At 39.2% G+C, this 19,626-nt stretch overlaps 1 protein-coding gene across 1 annotated transcript in view; it reads right to left on the reverse strand.

Moving 5' to 3' along the window:
* Positions 1-19,626, reverse strand: part of KYAT3 (kynurenine aminotransferase 3) — a 61,534-nt gene that overhangs the window by 14,172 nt on the left and 27,736 nt on the right. The window contains exons 5-6 of the mRNA XM_042781699.1: positions 5,860-5,936; positions 3,784-3,873 (exon numbers count right to left, since the gene is read on the reverse strand). Of these exons, the coding sequence (XP_042637633.1) occupies positions 3,784-3,873; positions 5,860-5,936 (167 nt within the window). The remainder of the gene's footprint in view (positions 1-3,783; positions 3,874-5,859; positions 5,937-19,626) is intronic.

The raw sequence follows: 19,626 nt of genomic DNA on the forward strand, positions 1-19,626 counted from the left end.
ATCAGGGTTGTATCTTTTCACCATACTTATTCAATCTGTATCCTGAGGAAATTATCTGAGAAACTGGACTGTATGAAGGAGAACATGGAATCAGGATTGGAGGAAGAATCATTAACAACCTGTGATACACTGACAACACAACTTTGCTTGCTGAAAGTGAGGATGATTTGAGGCACTTATTGATGATGACTGAAGAATACAGGCTGCAGTATGGATTACATCTCAATATAAAGAAAACAAAAATTCTCACAACTGGACCAATAAGCAGCATCACAATAAATGGAGAAAAGATTGAGCTTGTCAGATAATTCACATTGCTTAGTTCTACAATTGACGCCAATGGAAGCAGCAGTCAGGACATTAGAGAACATATAGCACTGGGCAAGTCGGCTGCAAAGGAACTCTTTCAAGTGCTGAGGAACAAGGATGTCTCCTTGAGGACTAAGGTATGCCTGACATAACCCATGATATTTTCAATTGCCTCGTATGCATGTGAGAGCTGGACAATGAATAAGGAAGACCGAAAGAGAGTTTATGCTTTTAAATTGTGATGCTGGTGAAGAATACTGAAAGTACCATGGACTGCTAAAAGAACTAACAGATCTGTCCTAGAGGACGTGCAGCCGAAATGCTCCTTGGAAACAAGAATGGCCAGACTTCTCCTCACCTACTTTGGTCATGTTGTCAGAAGGGACCATTCCATGGAGCAGGATGTCATACTTGGTAAAGTGGAGGGTTGATGAAAGAGGGGAAGGCCTTCAACGAGATGGACTGAAACGGTGGCTGCGATGATGGGCTCAAGTATATCAAGGATCATGGATCTGGTGCGGGATTGGGTGGTGTTTTGTTCTGCTGTGCACAGGGTTGCTATGAGTCGGAAACCACTTGACGGCACCTAACAACAACAACGACATTGTTTGGCTGGAAGTCACGGGAGTGAGTTCAACTGCAAACCTGAAAGGTAACTAGGGGCCATAGTTTCAGGGGATCTTATCAGGCTAGAGAATAAAACGGTTTAGATAGAGATGTTTCAGATGCTCTTAATAGCTGCTTTTTCCCCCTCTTCCTTTTTCTCAGTAACTCATTCTTTCACTACAGTAGGGGATAGTGCTCAAAAATAATCAGCACCCAGGAGACATAAATATCCATCCCAACCATAGAATTACCCCTAACTGCTCTCTTTTCTCATACCCCATATGTAATCTATTGGCAAATACTGTTAGCTCTACTTTTAAAATATATTCATAGCCCAATCACTTTTTACCACTTCTGCTATTTCCATCTTACTCAATTCACTGTTAGGTATCTCCTGGATCACAGCAAAGGAGTGCCTTCTAACTCAACAAAGGAGTCAGAGTCCCTTTTAAAACAAAAACTAGACCATGTCACTGCTGGGCTCAAAACTCTCTAGAGGCTTCATCTCTAATCAGATAAACCAAAAGTCCTTACAGAGACATATGAGGCCCCACTTGATCTGGATCCCTGCTAGCCCTCCAGTCTTTTCTCCTACTACTCTTCTGCCTTGATCATTTCTTTACAACCTCTGTGCTACTAACTGATACAAACATGCCAGTTAGGCTGCCTACCACTGGGCCTCTGTATACTTGTTCTCTCAGTCTGGAGGGTTCTTCTGTAGGTATCCACATGACTTTCTTCAGCTCATTTAGTTTCTTGTTACCTTCTCAATGAGGCTTTCAAAGATTGTTCTATTTAACACTGTATCTGCTCCCCCTTGACACTTTTATCCTTCCTCTTTCCTACTTTGTTTTTCTCCATAGCATCTGTCAACACGTGACCTACTTTTAAATTACTTATTTGTTTATTATCTATGTCCCTCTACTAGGTTGTAAGCTCTACAAAGGCAAGGACTTTTGCCTAGTGTTATCTCCAATATCAAAAAGTATCTGTTGAATAAATGAAAGGATTTACTTTGAGGGGATGAAGTGAGTTTAATATTTAATAAAACCAAATGTCAGAGCTGGCATTTATCATGGGATTATGTTACAGAGTCACTGAAAAAATAATTTTACAAAATTTTATTTCTCATTCAGTAGTTATTTTTGACAGGAAGCAAAAAATCAAATTCACTGTAGCCAATATATATCAGTCTTTTGCCTTTTAGAAAAAGAGTATTTTTCAGTGTCTAATTGTTCACAGAATGATGTTAAGCAGATCTGTTACTTTAAGTATTTTTTAAAAAATAGAAACATAAATAAGATATACATTTAAAAGTCATGCACCCATCCCTGACCCTATCTACTCATTTCACCCACTCTGCTATCCCTATAGTTTGTCACTTATATTAGTACTTCCTTATGTATCCTTAAAGAGATAGTTTCAGAAAATGTAAGCAAATAGTTTTTCCTTTTTTCTTATACAAAATGTAGCATGAATATAGTGCTTTTTAATCTTGCTTTGTTTTTTAAACTTTACAATATATTCTAGAAATCTTTTTCATATCAATAATTACAGAGCTTCCTAACTCTCTTCTTTTTTTTAATGGCTGTGTGGTAGACAGAATAATGTCCCTCCAAAGACGTCTACATTGTAATCCTCAGAATCTGTGAATATGTTATCTTCCACGGCAAAAGGGACTTTGGAGATGTGACTGAATGATCTGGAGAAGGGGTAAATTATTGTGAATTATCCTGGTAGGGCCAATGTAATAAGGATCCTTATAAGGGAAAGAGGGAGGCAAGAAGGTTAGAGTCAGAGAAGGAGATGTGACAAGGAAAGCAGAGGCTGGAATGATGTGACCATGAGCTAATGAATTAAGGCAACCTGTACAAGCTAGTAAAAGGCAAAGACTGGACTCACCCCTAAAGTCTTCAGAAAGAACACAGTCCTGCCAATATTAGCCTTGAAGACCTATTTGGGACCTCTAGAACTATAAGATAATAATTTTTTATTATTTTAAGCTACCAAATTTGTGGTAATTTGCCATAGCAGCAATTAGGAACTAATACAAGCATATAATACTTAAATGTTTGGATCCAAACCAAAACCAAACTCACTGCTGTGGAGTTGGATCCGACTAATAATGACTCCTCCTTGGGTTTCTGAGGCAGTATCACTATGGAAGTAGATTGCCCAATCTTCCTTCCGAGGAGTGGCTGGTGGGTTTGAAACCACCAACCTTCTGGTTAGCAGTCAAATGCCTTAGGCACTACTCCACAAGAGCTCCCCAAATGTATGGCAAATACACTATGGTTAATCAACTGTCTATAAAAGCGTAAGAGACTGTCTTCAAACTTCTGCCATTTATAGCCAGATGATGGATTGATGCTTCATAGGGTAAGCACATCTATGATTTTGATTGGTGCTGCCATTGTCCCCCATAAGTGTTGTACCACTTTGTTCTCCCATCAGCAATGTGTGAGTATTCAAGCTAAAATTTGATGGATTAAAAAGAAAAAAAAGTGAGTATGTGTCTACTCCTAAATTCCTAAATTATATTAGAAGGGCTTGTTCAAGAAGGACACAAAGGGAAGAGCTAAGTCAATTAAGTATGCATTATAAAAATAACATCTTCTCCAACAGACCCTATATAAACTCCAAGTTGTTATAATAAAAAACCCTCTGCTGTTGAGTTGATTCCAACTCCTGGTGAACCCGAAGAGTAGAGTGTTACTGCCTCATAGGGCTTCCAAGGCTGTTATGGAAGCAGACTGTCCCATCTTTTTCCTACTGTGCAGCTGATGAGTTCAAACTGCCAACCTATTGGTTGGCAGCTGAGCATTTAACCACTGTGCCACCAGGGCTCCTAGTTACTATAATACCTACCTGTAATGGAGTTGCACAAGTATAGATGGCATTTTGTTGAACTGTCTGTAAATGCTTTATCAAATAACTGGGACCAATGGACCAGCCAAGCTGAGAAAGGAAAAGATAAAAGCAGATGTCAAAAAAAAAAAAAAAAAAAAAAAAAAAAATCTAATTGTATATACTAAATCTAAGAAAGTAGAGAAACTTAATGTGATTTTGCAAATTCTAAAATGTCCACACTATGAAGATAATGTAATATTAGTAGCGAGAATCATTTCAACATTGTTCTTTTATGGGTATGTTTCCATTGGAGCCACTAAATCTCTGCCTTCAGAAAGTAAAGAGTGCCTGCAATCATCATCAGCCTTCTCCACTCTTCTAATTTGCTACTTCTGATAATCTTAAGGTCTAAAAAACAGCAGCAAAGCTTGTTTGAATTATGTATAAAAGGTGGAATGAGGGTCTAAAGGACCCTTCCATAATTAAAATATATAGGTTTTGACACTCCCTTCTTCTTAGCCATGCTCAGAATAGGTGTGGTTGACAGATAAATGAATTTCAACTGGATAAATTTTCATTGTAATAAAGAGTGCAAAGGTTAAGCACATGATTCTGGGACTGGGCTGATTGCACCGGGTTGAAGTTAGCGGTAGTGTAATGTCAGGTGTGATGGATAATTTAACATATCAATTGGCTAGGCTATGTTCCCAGTTGCTTGGCCAAACACTAGTCTAGTTGCTGTTATGGAGTAGTTACATGTGCTATTATGAAATACAAACAAAACAAAACAAAAACAAATCTAGTTGCCATCAAGATGATTCCAACTCAGAGTGATACCATGCATGTCAGAGTAGAACTGTGCTCCACAGGGCTTTCAATGGCTGCGACCTTTCAAAAGCAAGTGCCTCCGAGTGGATGTGAAGTGCCAATTTTTCAGTTTTTACCACATGTAATTAAATTAGGAGGTGCTCTGGTGGTGCAGTGGTTAAGGCATTCAGCTGCTCACCAAATGGTCAGTGGTTTAACCCACCAGCTGCTCTATGGGAGAAAGATGAGGTAGTTTGTTTCAGTAAAGATTTATAGCCTTAGAAACCCTATGGAGTAGGGGCAGTTCTACTCTGTCCCACAGGGTAGCTATGAGTCACAATCGACTTGATGGTACTGGGTTTGGTTTGGTATTAATTAAACCAGTTGGCTTCGAGTAAAGCAGATTACTTTCCATAATGTAATGACCTTATATGTAACGTAATGTAGTTACCTTCCTTCCATAAGTTCACCTAACATAATGTAATTAATCCATCACTTGAAGACCAAAGGAGCAAAAAAGGAGTTTCCCTAGTATGCATTCTGCCTCCAAACTATAAATAGGTATTTTGGTAGACCTGTGAACTCACTCTTCCCATCACCTGGGATGCAAGCCTGCAGGATTGTCTAGCCTGTTGGCTGACCTATGGATTTTGGACTTGCCAGCCTCCTCACCCCCCAACTTTGTGAATAAATTCCTTGAAGAAGTAAATCAATTTCTCCTTTCCCTTACTCTTTCTTTCTCTCTCTCTCTCTGTATGTATATATATTGAGATGAGGGAGACTACTGTGGTTCCAACATACTGGTTCTGTTTCTCTAGAAAACTGTGATTAAGACATTGGGGATATTACTTCACTTCTCCATGCTTTAGTTTTATCATCTGTAAAACAGAGATAATAACTGTAGTCATTTCCTAATGTGGTTATGATAAATAAATAAATAATTGTAAAGCACTTAGAACAGTGTTTTACTATGTGTCACAAAAAATTACCTGTTATTCTTTTTTCTTTTTTTTATATTTACATGCAGCAAACCATGCATTTTTTTGCAAACAAAAAAGTAGCATTAATTGCTTATCTGTAAAGAAATGACTGGGCCCAATAAAGAATAAAGGTCATAAATAAATAAATAAATAAAGGTCAACATCAAAGCTAAATGAAGAAACAGTAAGTTAAAGATCATTAAGCAGGAAAACTTATGTCAACTGAATATATAGGCATTCAAACACAAAATACCCTAAAATAAATAAAATACATGTTTTTAAGCAATAGAATTCTCATTCATCTTACCTTCCAGCCAGTTACACTGAAAGTCTTTCCAGCACTTCCTATTGTTATTGTTCTTTCCCACATACCTGGAAAAGTGGCTGACAGGAAATAAAAAAAAGGTTAAAATAATTACTCTCTAATCAAGGTAAATTCAGTATTATCTGAAAACATGAAAAAGATACATGAATTCAATGAAAACAAATATACTGAAATGTAATCAGTAGTTATTTCAATAGTTTTTTTTAGAATGTAACTTTAATCCAAAACTGCAGGGCTTAAAATCAGGAAGACTGTGTGACAGAGTTATATCCTCTCACCATACTTATTCAATCTGTATGCTGAGCAAATAATCTGAGAAGCTGGGCTATATGAAGAAGAATGTGGTATCAAGATAAGAGGAAGACTCACTAACAACCTGCAATATGCAGATGATACAACCTTGCTTTCTGAAAGCAAAGAGGACTTGAAGCATATACTGATAAAGATCAAACACTACAGCCTTCACTATAGATTACACCTCAACATAAATAACACAAAAATCTTCATAATTAGATCAATAAACAACATCATAGAATTTCATTTTACCTGGATCCATAATCAATGTCCATGGAAGTAGCAGTCAAGAAATCAAATGTATTGCACTGGGCAAATCTGCTTAAAAAGACCTATCTAAAGTGTTAAAGAGCAAAGATGTTACTTGGAAGACTATGGTGCACCTGACCCAAGTCGTGGTATTTTCAATTACATCATATGCATGTGAAAACTGGACAATGAATAGGGAAGACGGAAGAAGAATTGGTGCATCTGAGTTATGGTATTGGCGAAGAATATTGAATATGCTACAGACTGCCAGAAGAACAAACTCTGTCTTGGATGAAGTACATCTAGAATGCTCCCTAGAAGTGAGAATGGCAAGACTTTTTCTGTCATACTTTGGTCATGTTGTCAGAAGAGGTTGGTCCCTGCTGGTAAAGGATATCATGCTTGGTAAAGTAGAGGGTCGGTGAAAAAGAGGAAGACCCTCAATGACATGGATTGACATAGTGGCTGCAACCATGGGGTCAAGCATAGCAACAATTGTGAGGATGTTGTAGGATGGGGCAGTATGTCCTTGTGTTGTACCCAGGGTCACTAGGAGTCAGAATTGACTTGACAGCACCCAACAACAACAAAAACCCAAAACACTGATGAAAATGTTACAATGCTTTAAGACACTATAATATCACACAAAATACTGTTTAGATTTAATAAGGTTGAGAAGAAAAATTATTTTTAGGTGCAGGAGTGATTGTGCTACTTGTAAGCTGTGCTTTCGGCAGAAGTGACAGAAAATATGGCATCCAGTGTTCAGCATTAGTAGCAGTATGTTCAATAAAATACTTCTGTGGCATGGTTTTGGTTGTGGTCCTGGCTATTGTTTAGCCCACCTTTACTCTACTTTCTAATTAAATTTCTGAAGACTTCCTAAAAAGCGATGGTTTTCTGTGATGGAGTTCCTGTGGGCCCAGAAGGTAGGTGGGAGTGGGGATGGCCACACCTCTGTTCACCAAGTGGGTGTAGGGTGTAGTAACAAGAAGAATGTCATATCTTTTCAGTCTTGCAGGCCCCGATTGTCCTTGGGTTGCTGGAAAGCAGAACGTGTTCTTAAGCCCCAGAAATCTGCGAGAGCACTGTCTCTTTGAATATCCAAAATAGTCAAGCCGCTTTTTAAACCTTCAAAATGGCGGTGCCCTCTGGACCGGCAAAAGTCCACAGCTCAACCCACCTTTCTCTTCTTCTCCGTTTGTTCCCCAGCCACCGTGCACAGTCCTCCGTGCAGTCCCTGGCTAGCAGGGTGATTTTTAGGTTAATTCTTAGGTCCTACCACCACTCAGGAATCTCCAAGCTGTCTGTCGCTGCCAGACCGCAGCTCCGTGTGTCTCCTTTTTTGGTATTTTCACACAAATTCTTCTGCTAGTTGGGGTTTAGTCCACTTTTGTATCCTTCCCTTCAAGACTCAGGGGTCCAAGATTATCTTCTGTGTCTGTGTTAATTGGTTTCCCTTTTCTTTGTTGAAGAGGGTCTGTGCAGCCTTCTGCCTAGTCCGCCATCTTGCCGGAACTCCCCCCCAAGGCTGTAAATTTTTATGGAAGCAGACTGCAACATCTTTCTCCCATGGAGTACTTGGCAGGTTCAAACTGCTGACCTTTCAGTTGACAGCCAAGCACTTACCTACTGGGCCAACAGGGCTCCTCAACATTTCACATAAATGGACTCGTGTTCTTTTGTAACTGCTTTCTTTCACTTAGTATAATGTTATCAAGGTTCATCCTTATTATACTATGCATTAGTACTTCATTCCTTTCTATGCGTATAAAATATTTCCACTGTATAGATACACTACATTTTATTTATCCATTCATCTGTTCATAGACCTTTGGGGTGTTTGCCTCTGTGGCTATTATAAATAATGTCAACATTCAGCAATCTGTGTTTTAAGAAGCCTTTCACATGATTCTGATGTATGCTAATGTTTGAGAACCTACACATCTCTGAGACTCCATAAACTATGGAAAATTTTTTATCATAAATTATTTTCTGCTTATGATTCAGACCTCTTCTCTGTTGTGTATGTCTAACACATTCACTGATCCAGAATTTGGCACAAGCATGGGGTGCCATAAGTAGTAAACAGTAAAATGTAGAATTGGCTGAGTGAGTAGGTAGCACAGAGTGTACTGGAGACCTCACTATTCATGGTTGAGATACTGTTATGTGCTGTCAAGTAGGTTCTGACTCATAGTGACTATATACAACAGAACAAAACACTACTTAGTTCTGCATCATCCTCACAGTCACCGCTATGTTTGAGCCCATTGTTGGAACAACTGTGTCACTTCATCTCATTGAGAGTCTTATGCTTCTTCACTGATCTTCCAATTTACCAAACCAGTCCTTCTCTAGGGACTGGTCTCTCCCAATAACATGTCCAAAGTTTGTGAGAAGAAAAAAAGTTTGTCATTCTTGCTTCTAATACATATTCTGTCTGCACTTCCTTCAAGACAGATTTGTTCATTCTTCTGCCAGTCCATAGTATATTCAGTATTCTTCACCACCACCATAATTCAAATGAATCAATTCTTTGGTCTTCCCTATTCACTGTCCAGCTTTTGCATGCAGATGAGGCAACTGAGCATACCATAGCTTTGGTCAGGTGCACCTTACTCCTCAAATTGACACCTTTGCTTTTCAAAACTTTAAAGAGCTCTTCAGCAGCAAATCTGGTAGTGTAATACATTGCTGGATTTCTTGACTGCTGCTTCCACGGCTGTTGATTGTGGATCCAAGTAAAATTAAATCCTGGGCAATTTCAATCTTTTCTCCATTTATCTTGATGCAGTTTACTGGTCCAGTTGTAAGTAGTTTTGTTTTCTTTATATTGAGGTGCAATCCATACTGAAAGCTTTGACTTTCCTCAGTAAGTGCTTCAAGTCTTCTTTGTTTTGAGCAAGCAAGGTTGTGTCATGTGCATATCACACGTTGTTAATGAGTCTTCCTGCATTCCTGATGCACTGTTCTCCTTCAGAGAGTGCAGCTTCTCAGATTATTTGCTCAATATACAGATTGAGTAAGTATGGTGAAAGGATATAACCCTAATAGAGACCTTTCCTGATACCATACTATACAGTATGCCCTTGTTCTTTTCAAACGACTGCCTCTTGATGTAGGCATAGGTTTCACAGGTGCACAATTAGGTGTTCTGGAATTTCCATTCTTCACCATATTATTCCTGATTTGTTATGATCCACACAAATACCTTCGCATAATCATTAAAAAATAGGTAAACATCTTTCTGGTATTCTCTGCTTTCAGCCAAGAGCCATGTGACATCAGCAATGATATCCCTTGTTCCATATTCTTTTCTGTATCTAGTTTGGATATCTGGCAGTTCACTGTCAATGTACTGCTGCAATCATTTTTGAATTATCTGCAACAAAATTTTACTTGTGTGTTGATATTGCTCAATAACTTCTGCATTTTGTTGGATCACCTTCCTTTCAAATGGGCACAAATGGATCTTTTCCAGGCAGTTGTCCAGGTAGCTGTCTTCCAAATTTATTGACATAGATGAGTGAGCACTTCTAGTGTTGCATCCATTTGTTGAAACATCTCAATTGGTATTTTATTAATTCCTAGAGCCTTGTTTTTTTGCCAATATCTTCAGTGCAGCTTGGACTTCTTTCAATATCATCCATTCTTGAGTATGTGCTACCTCCTGAAATGGTTGAACTGTTGACCAATTCTTTTAGGTTCAGTGACTCTGAGTATTCTTTCCTTTTGATGCTTTCTGTGTCATTCAATATTTTGTCCATAGAATCTTTCAGTATTGCAACTATAGGCTTCATTTTTTTTCTTCAGTTTTTCAGCTTAAGAAATGCTGAGTGTGTTATTCCCTTTGGTTTTCTAACTCTGTCTTTGCACATTTCATTGTAATACTTTGCCTTCTGAAGCAGCCCTTTGAAATCTGTTCAGCTCTTTTACTCCATCATTTCTTCCATTTCTATCTTTGAGAACAAGTTTCAGAGCCTCTTCTGAAACCCATTTGGTCTTTCCTATCTTTTTAATAACTTTTGCTTTCTTTATGCATGATGTCCCTAATTTTATCCCATAACTCATTGGGTCTTAGGTTAATAGTTTCAATGTGTCAAATCTATTCTTGGAGATGGTCTCTAAATACAAGTGAAGGTTGTACTTTGGCTCTTGTGGACTTGTTTGAATTTTCCTCAGCTTCAACTTGATCTTGCACATAAGTAAGTGATGTTCTATTCCACAGTTAGCCCTTGGCCTTGTTCTGATGTTATGGAGCTTCTCCATTGTCTCTTTCCATAAATGTTTATTGATTTTGATTCCTGTGTATCCCATCTGGTGAGATCCACATGTATACCTACCATTTGTTGTTGCAAAAAAAAGGTACTTGCAGTGACTAAGTCATCAGTCTTGCAAAATTCCATTATGCGATTTCTAGAGTAATTTCTATTATCAAGACTTATTTTGCAACTACTTATTGATACTTCTCTTCGTTTCCAACTTACACATTCCAATTACCACTAATTGCTAACACACATTTATGACACATTTGATCAATTTCAGACTGCAGAAGTTGGCAAAAATCTTCAATTTCCTCATAATTGGCTTTAGTGGTTGGTGCATAAATTTGAATAATGTCCTATTAACTAATCTTCCTTATATACATATAGATATTATCCTATCACTGACAGCATTGTACTTCAGGATAGATCTTGAGATATTCCTTTTGACAATGAATGCGATGCCACTGCTCTTCAATTAGTTATTTCTAGCACATAAGACCAAATGGTTGTCTAATTAAAAAGTGCCCACACGAGTCCATTTCAGCTCACTAATGCCTAGGACATCGATCTTTATGCATTCCATTTCATTTTCAATGACTTCCAATTTTCCTAGATTCATACTTAATATGTTCCAATTATTACTGTATGTTTACAGCTTTTACTTCTCATTTTGAGTTGTGCTATACCAGCAAATGAAGATCCCAAAGCTTTACTCCATCTACATCATTAAGTTTGACCCTACTTTGAAGAGGCATCTCTTCCCCAGAAAGAGAGATCTGACAATCTATTCTAAAAAAATGGCCAATGAAAAGCTTATGAATAGTAGTGGGTGAGAAGTTAATGATCTTTATTAGGTTGGAAAATAGTTGGTTAAAATGTTGCTTAGTCTGTATAATTTCTGAGACTACATTATTGGGGTAAATGGAAGATAAAACTAAGAATGCTGGCTTACATATGCTATCTTTTATGCAGGTTTTTCAAGGTCCTGTATGAAAAAGAGGTTTAGATTGAAGGTAGCTCATCAGAAAAGAGAGAGTAACAGCATAGGAAAGGCAGAAAGAAAGGGACTTTAATGGCAATTAAGATCAGAGCAAACAAACTAGCCACTCACTCTGGCAACTCCGATAACTTCCTGCCTGACAAAGGGGAAAAAGACAGTTATGTTTATTATGGAAATGGAATGTAATATAGTTTTGATGCAAACCTTGCCTATCCCTAAAATGATCATCAGGCCATTAATGTCTAGCCTCCACCAGAACTAATCAAATGTGGACTGCTAAAGCTGTTCAGTCAACCAAAAAAGCATTCTAACTCCCTTCCCCAATTCTTTCTTCAAGAGGGCAGTGCAGGACTTGCTGGATTGACTTAATTAAATAATTCACCCTATTCTCAGGACAAGAATTTCCTAATATTCTCCAGCAAGGTGTGTGATGTTAGGAACTACTATCAGGGTATTGGGTTTCCCATTCTCTCCTTTAACTGATGGAGTTTTTAAACTTCCATTTCCTGTTCTTTCATTATTTATTGAATGTTCTAGAGGAAGATAACTTATATTTTAGTCCTTGGTCAGCAGACCCTCAGGACCTGGCAGGCTAGCATATTACCTAGAGATTGGAACAAGCATTCACTTGTCCTTTAATAGCCATATGCTCAGGGAAGCTGACTCTACTACCCAGCTCCAAGGATGACCAAATTGGTACATGGGTAATCCCTCTCATCTGTGTCAGTGATTGCTCAGGGAGTGAGACTGTTACTCAACTCTGGCCAGTAGAAGTTAGGAGATGACCTCTAGGGAGCTTTTGGGAAAAGAGAAAGTCACAACCCTGAGGCCCTCATGTAATGTTGAGATAATAATCTCATTATTGTTTAAGCCAATTTGAATTAACGTTCATGTTACAGTCAAAAGCATCCTATTGATTCAGATAAATAAAGGTATTCAAGTAAGTTAATATCTTTAATAACGTCATCCATGTATGTACCCATCAAGCATCAGCAACTACTAGGTGTAAGGACTCCGCTAGGTTCCAAGGAAACAGAGACAAGTAAGATGCAGTTCCTGTCTGTAAGCAGCTTAATATCCAGTAAAAGACAACAATTAAATACAATGTAATAAGTACTATAATAGCAGTAGGCATGGAGTGTTACCCAAGGATAGAAGAGAGCATTAGGGGTAGCTCTATGCTGCCAGTAATGCTGGAGCTAAGAGTTGGACAGCCTCATAGGCCTTAGTCAGCTGGAAAAGAAAAGTGGTTTGGGCAAAGAGAATACAGATACAAAGGCAAACTCCTCACTGCCATGGAGTCAGTCCTGACTCATAGGGACCCTCCTTGGGTTTCAGAGGTGATATCTCTATGGAAGTAGATTGCCCAATCTTCCTTCCGAGGAGTGGTTGGTTGGTTTTAACCTCCAGCCTTCTGGTTAGCAATCAAATGCCTTTGGCACTACACCACCAGAGCTCCTGATACAAAGGGATAGGGTTAAAAATGCAAGTCTATGAATTTTGGTGGACATTGGTAAATTATTCCTCTCTGTTAATCTTTTGGGAATACTATCTATAATACTGGGAGCTCTGGTGGCATAATGCCTAAGGCATTTGACTACTAACCAGAAGGCTGGCGGTTCAAACCTACCAGCCACTCCTTGGAAGTAAGATGGGGCAATCTACCTCTGTAGTGATACTGCCTCGGAAACCCAAGGAGGGGTCGCTATGAGTCGGATGCGACTCAACGGCACATAACAACATCTACGATACTACCTGGATTAAGGTAAGGGCCGGGAGGCAGGACCCATCTCTCAGAGGCAGAAAAGGGAAGGGGTGCTGGGGACCACAAAAGTGGCAGGATCCAGGTAAGGGGCAGGAGGCAGGACCCACCCCTCAGAGGCAGGAAAGGGAGGGAGCACCAGGGACTGCAAAAGTGGCAGGATCCAGGTAAGGGACGGGAGGCAAGACCCACCTTCCAGAGGCAGGAAAGGGAGGGAGCGCCAGGGACCACAAAGTGGTAGGATCCAGGTAGGAATTAGGTAAGGGGAGGGCAGAGAGGTTTCCAACATCTAAGGGAGACAAACTTGTATATCAGTTTGTCATCCTGTGGGGCTTGCATGTTGCTGTGAGGCTTGAGGCTGTGCCACCTGTGTTTCAAACACCAGCAGGGTTGCACATGGTGCACTGGTTTCAACGCAGCTTACAGACTGAGACAGAGTAGGAAAAGGCCATCCACTTTTCAAAAAAGGTGAGGGAAAACCTTATGAATAGGAGAGAAACACTGATACATTACTGGGCAACTTTATGAATAGCTTGGAAACATTGTCCAACACAGTGCAGGAAGACGAGCCCCTTGGGTCAGAAGGCACTCAAAATAGGACTGGGAAAGAGCTGCCTCATCAGAGTAGAACCAACCTTAATGATATGGATAAAGTCAATCTTTGGAACTTCCATGTGCTGACATGGCATGACTGAAATTGAAGAGAATCAGCTGCGAACATCCATTAATAATCGGAACATGGAATGTACGAACTATGAGTCTAGGAAAAACAGAAGTTGTCAAAAATGAAATGGAATGCATAAAGATCGACATCCTAGGCATTAGTGAGCTGAAATGGACTGTTTTTGCACATTTTGAATCAGACAACCATATGATCTACTATGCCAGGAATGACAATTTGAAGAGGAATGGAGTGGCATTCATCATCACAAAGGATGTTCAAGATCTGTCCTGAAGTACAATACTATCAGTGACAGTATAATATCCATACGCCTACAAGGAAGACCTGTTAGTACGACTATTATTCAAATTTATGCACCAACCACCAAAGCCAAAGATGAAGAAATTGAAGATTTTAATCAACTTCTGCAGTCTGAAATTGACCAAACATGCAATCAAGATGTGTTAATTATCACTGGGATTGGAATGCAAAAGTTGGAAACAAAGAAGAATCACTGGTAGTTGGAAAATTGGGCCTTAGTTACACAAATAATGCTGGAGATTGCATGACAGAATTTTGCAAGACCAAGGACTTATTCACTGCAAACACCTTTTTTCAACAACACAAACAGCAGCTATACACGTGGACTTCACCAGATGGGAGTACACAGGAATCAGACTGACTACATCTGTGGCAAGAGGCGATGGAAAAGCTCAATATCTTCAGCCAAAACAAGGCCAGAAGCTGACCGTGGAACAGATCATCAACTCCTCATATGCAAGTTCAACTTGAAGTTGAAGACAATTAAAGCAAGTCCCTAAGAGCCAAAATATGACCTTGAATACATCCCTCCTGAATTTAGAGACCATCTAAAGAATAGATTTTAGATTTGATGCATTGAACACCAGTGACTGAAAAGAAGAATAATTGTGGGATGACACCAAGAACATCATGCATGAAGAAAGCAAGAGGTCATTAAAAATACGAGAAAGAAAGAAAAGACCAAAATGGATGTCAGAAAAGACTCTGAAACTTGCCTTTGAGCAAAGTGTAGCTAAAGCAAATGGAAGAAATGGCAAGATATAAGAGCTGAACAGAAGATTTCAAAATGCAGCTTGAGAAAACAAAGCCAATTACTATAATGAAATGTGCAAAGACCTGGAGTTAGAAAACCAAAAGGGAAGAACACGCTCAGCATTTCTCAAGCTGAAAGAACTGAGGAAAAAATTCAAGCCTTGAGTTGCAATACTGAAAGATTCTATGAGCAAAATATTGAATGATGCAGGAAGCATCAAAAGAAGATGGAAGGAATACACAGAGTCACTGTACCAAAAGGAACTGGTTGATCTTCATCCATTTCAGGAGGTGGCATATGTTCAAGAACTAATGGTACTGAAGGAAGAAGTCGAAGCTGCATTGAAGGAATTGGCAAAGAACAAGGATCCAAGAATTGACAGAATACCCACTGAGATGTTTCAACAAATGTTTGCCCCACTGGAGGCACTCACTCAGCTATGCCAAGAAATTTGGAAGACAGCTACCTAGCCAACTGACTACAAGAGATCCATATTTGTACCCTTTCTAAAGAAAGGTAATTCCATAGAATGTGGAAATTATTGAACAATATCATTAATATCGTACACAAGTAAAATCTTATTAAGACAATTCAAAAGCAGTTGCAGCAGTATATTGACAGAGAACTTCCAGAAATGCAAGCTGGATTCAGAAGAGGATGTGGAATGAGGGATACCATTGCTGATTTCAGATGGATCTTGGCGGAAAACAAAGAATACCAGAAAGATGTTTACTTTTGTTTTACTGATTCTACAAAAGCATTTGATTGTGTGGATCATAACAAATTGTGGGTACCATTGAGAAGAATGGGAATTTCAGAACACTTAATTGTACTCATGAAGAACCTGTACATAGACCAGGAGGCTGTCGTTCGAACAGAACAAGGGGACACTGCATGGTTTAAAATCACAGGAATGCATCAGGGTTGTATCTTTTCACCTTACTTATTCAGTATGTATCCTGAGCAAATAATCTGAGAAGCTGGACTATATGAAGGACATGGAATCAGGATTGGAGGAAGAATCATTAACAACCTGCGATACACTGACAACACAACTTTGCTTGCTGAAAGTGAGTATGACTTGAAGCACTTACTGATGAAGATTGAAGAATACAGTCTGAAGTATGGATTACATCTCAATATAAAGAAATCAAAATAAAAAATCCTCACAACTGGACCTATAAGCAGCATCACAACAAACGGAGAAAAGATTGAAGTTGTCAAAGATTTCATATTGCTTGGTTCTACAATTGACGCCAATGGAAGCAGCAGTCAGGACATCAGATGACATATAGCAAGCACTGGGCAAATCAGCTGCAAAGGACCTCTTTCAAGTGCTGAAGAGCAAAGATGTCTCCTTGACAACTAAGAAGTGCCTGACACAAGCCATGGTATTTTCAATTGCCTCATATGCACGTAAGAGCTGGACAATGAATAAGGAAGACCGAAGAAGAGTTGATGCTTATGAGTTGTGGAGTTGGTGAAGAATGACAAAAGTACCATAGACTAATGAAAGAACTAGCAGGTCTGTCCTGGAGGAAGTGCAGCCAGAATGCTCCTTGGAAGCAAGAACGGCCAGACTTCGTCTCACATACTTGGGTCATGTTGTCAGAAGGGGCTATTCACTGGAAAAGAATGTCATGCTTGGTAAGGTGGAGGGTCAACAAAAAAGGGGAAGGCCCTTAACGTGATGGATTGACACGGTGGCAGTGGCGATGGGCTCAAGTATAGCAAGGATGGTGGAGCTGGCCCAGGACCAGGTGGTGTTTCGTTCTGCTGTGTATAGGATCACTCGGAGTCAGATATGACTTGACAGCACCTACCACCACCACCACCACCGACAATACCATATTTTGATTCCTCAAGGTATTTAGTTGTGGAGTTAGTTCTTCACATGCACTGCCACAAATTTTCCACTTCCGTTTCAGAGTACAATGGATGCTCTCATGTTGTTCTAAGAGTATTTCTCCATTTAAGGGTAAGAAATATCCATTTCTGGGGTCTAAGCTATAGAAACCCTGGTGTTGCAGCAGTTAAAGTGCTTACTACTGAAAAGACAGTGGTTGGAACCCACCAGCCACCCCACAGAAGAAAGATGTGGCAGTCTGCTTCTGCAAAGATTTACAGCCTTGAAAACTCTATGGGGGGTAGTTCTACCCTGGCCTATAGAGTTGCAGTAAGTAGGACTCAACTTGATGGCAACAGGTTTGGGATTTTTGGTAAAGTATACCTAAGGCACTTGACTGTTAACCAGAAGGCTGGCAGTTCAAACCCACCAGCCACTCCTCAGGAGGAAGACTGGACAACCTACTTCTATAGTGATACCATCTCGGAAACCCAAGATGGGGTCGCTATGAGTTGAAATTGTCTCAATGGCAATGAGTTTTTTTTTGTTTTTTTTTTTTTCAATTGCTTTCTTAAAGTAGTCTCCTCATAAGCAAGTGAAGTGCCTACAAAAATGTAGGTAGCTAAAGAAATTTCCAAAACAGATGTGCAACTAGTTTCAGTCTGTCACAAACAATTTGCCAATATTTGTAATGGTAGGAAAACTATATTTATCAGAGGAGCTATAACTACATTTTCTGTAGCATATAAGAAAAATAAAAAAGATAAATGAGGAAAATATTGAGAGGGCCCATTTGAAGGAGTAATATTTTGACATTTAATATAAATAATCATAGCCTCTCCATTTTTGAGACATTTATTGTTTCAAAGAACACCACAACACATGTCCCATTTTTTATTTGATGAGAGAAAATCTAAACTATATATAATGTAGAGTATCACTTCATTTAGAGTAATAGTCTATATCCCAAATCAGGAAGGGTTATAAGTAGGAAAAACACCTAGAAATAAATTCTTCAAAATAAGAATTACCCCAAGAAGCTAAAAGAATTCTAAATGTTCTGACTACATGAAAGAAACCAAAACCACTCATTTCCATACTGAATGTAGGCTTTGTTTGCAAAATATCAAATGTAACAATAGGAAATAATTAGTCCAAAGATATAATGGACCTTGAGACCAGAAGAACTAGATGGTGCCCAGCTACCAATGCCAACTACTTGAGAAGGGATCAAAACTGGAGATACTGGATAGAGTGGGAGGAGAAACGTGGAACAAAATTTAAAAATACAATAACAACCAGAATTACTGGTTGAATAGAGCCTAGTGGGACCCTCAAGACTATGGTCCTGGGATACACTTTGGGCCTGGGATAGGACTCACTCCCAAGGACTTTCAGCCCAACAGTAGAGAGACTTACATGCAGAACACCCAACCCAGGGCAATGTACCCACCTACTCTACTGAGATATACACCTTGGAGCAATTGGCCATGGGGCATCAGAGGGGCAGCCATCTCATGGAGGGGGGAAAAAAAAGCAAAACAAAACAAATGTAACAATAGCACTTAAAAGAAGAGTTAAGTAATTTGTTGATGACTATTTTAGCTAGCCCTATGAAAGTGTATGTCTTTTTTTCAATGAGTAATCAGCAGAATGATTTACAAAGTATTTTAGACTAACTTTACAAATATCAGTATATTAGTATTTAAGTAGGGAGAGGAGAGGAGCTCTGATGGCATAGTGCCTAAGGCATTTGACTACTGACCAGAAGGTTGGCGGTTCAAACCCACCAGGGTTCAAATCCACCAGCCACTCCTCAGAAGGAAGGTTGGGCAATCTACTTCTGTAGTGATACTGCCTCAGAAACCCAAGGAGAGGTCGCTATGAGTAGGATCCGACTTGACAGCAGTGAGTTTGGGTTTTGCTTTTGGTTTAGGGACAGGAGAGAGGTCTTTTTTGTTGACTAATATGTCCGTTTACTAAGATCTGAAGACATGATTTGAATAAAGAATCTGACCCAATAGAAGCAAATTCTACTCTTTCAATAGAAAGTGCTCAAGTTATTTTAAAACATTTATGTGTTCATGTTCTTTCAGTCTCAGAGATTTGCGGAGCAATAGAAGTTAACTGAAATGAATAGACAGAACAGATGAACATAGCACTGCATTTCAAAATGGTCATCGTATAGGCCAAAAAGAAATCTTTGCAGGTCTGATGATTTTATAAAACTATTTCAGTATATTGTATTTAGACTGAAGTTACATCATACCTATCATTTATGGCCACAGATCTTTAAATCAGCCACAGCAGCTCTAACAGTTATTTACAGCTAGCTTGGACATCAACAGGAGTCAGACAAAGATTAGAGATATGGTACAGGGTGCTATACTAGGGCAAACTGCCTCTCTGACAACATGAGGACAATGTTAATTTCATGATGAATGGCTACAAAGCTTTACTGTATTAGTATATTAAAGAACTACTATCACACTCTACAAATTGTTGTTGTTGTTGTTATGTGCCGAGTCAGCCCTGACTCATAGCGACCCCTCCTTGGGTTTCCGAGGCAGTATCACTACGGAAGTAGGATTGCC

The sequence above is a fragment of the Orycteropus afer genome, unplaced genomic scaffold (assembly GCF_000298275.1).
Source record: "Orycteropus afer afer isolate SDZICR_OR568_19922 unplaced genomic scaffold, OryAfe1.0 scaffold00152, whole genome shotgun sequence".
NCBI lineage: Eukaryota > Metazoa > Chordata > Mammalia > Tubulidentata > Orycteropodidae > Orycteropus > Orycteropus afer.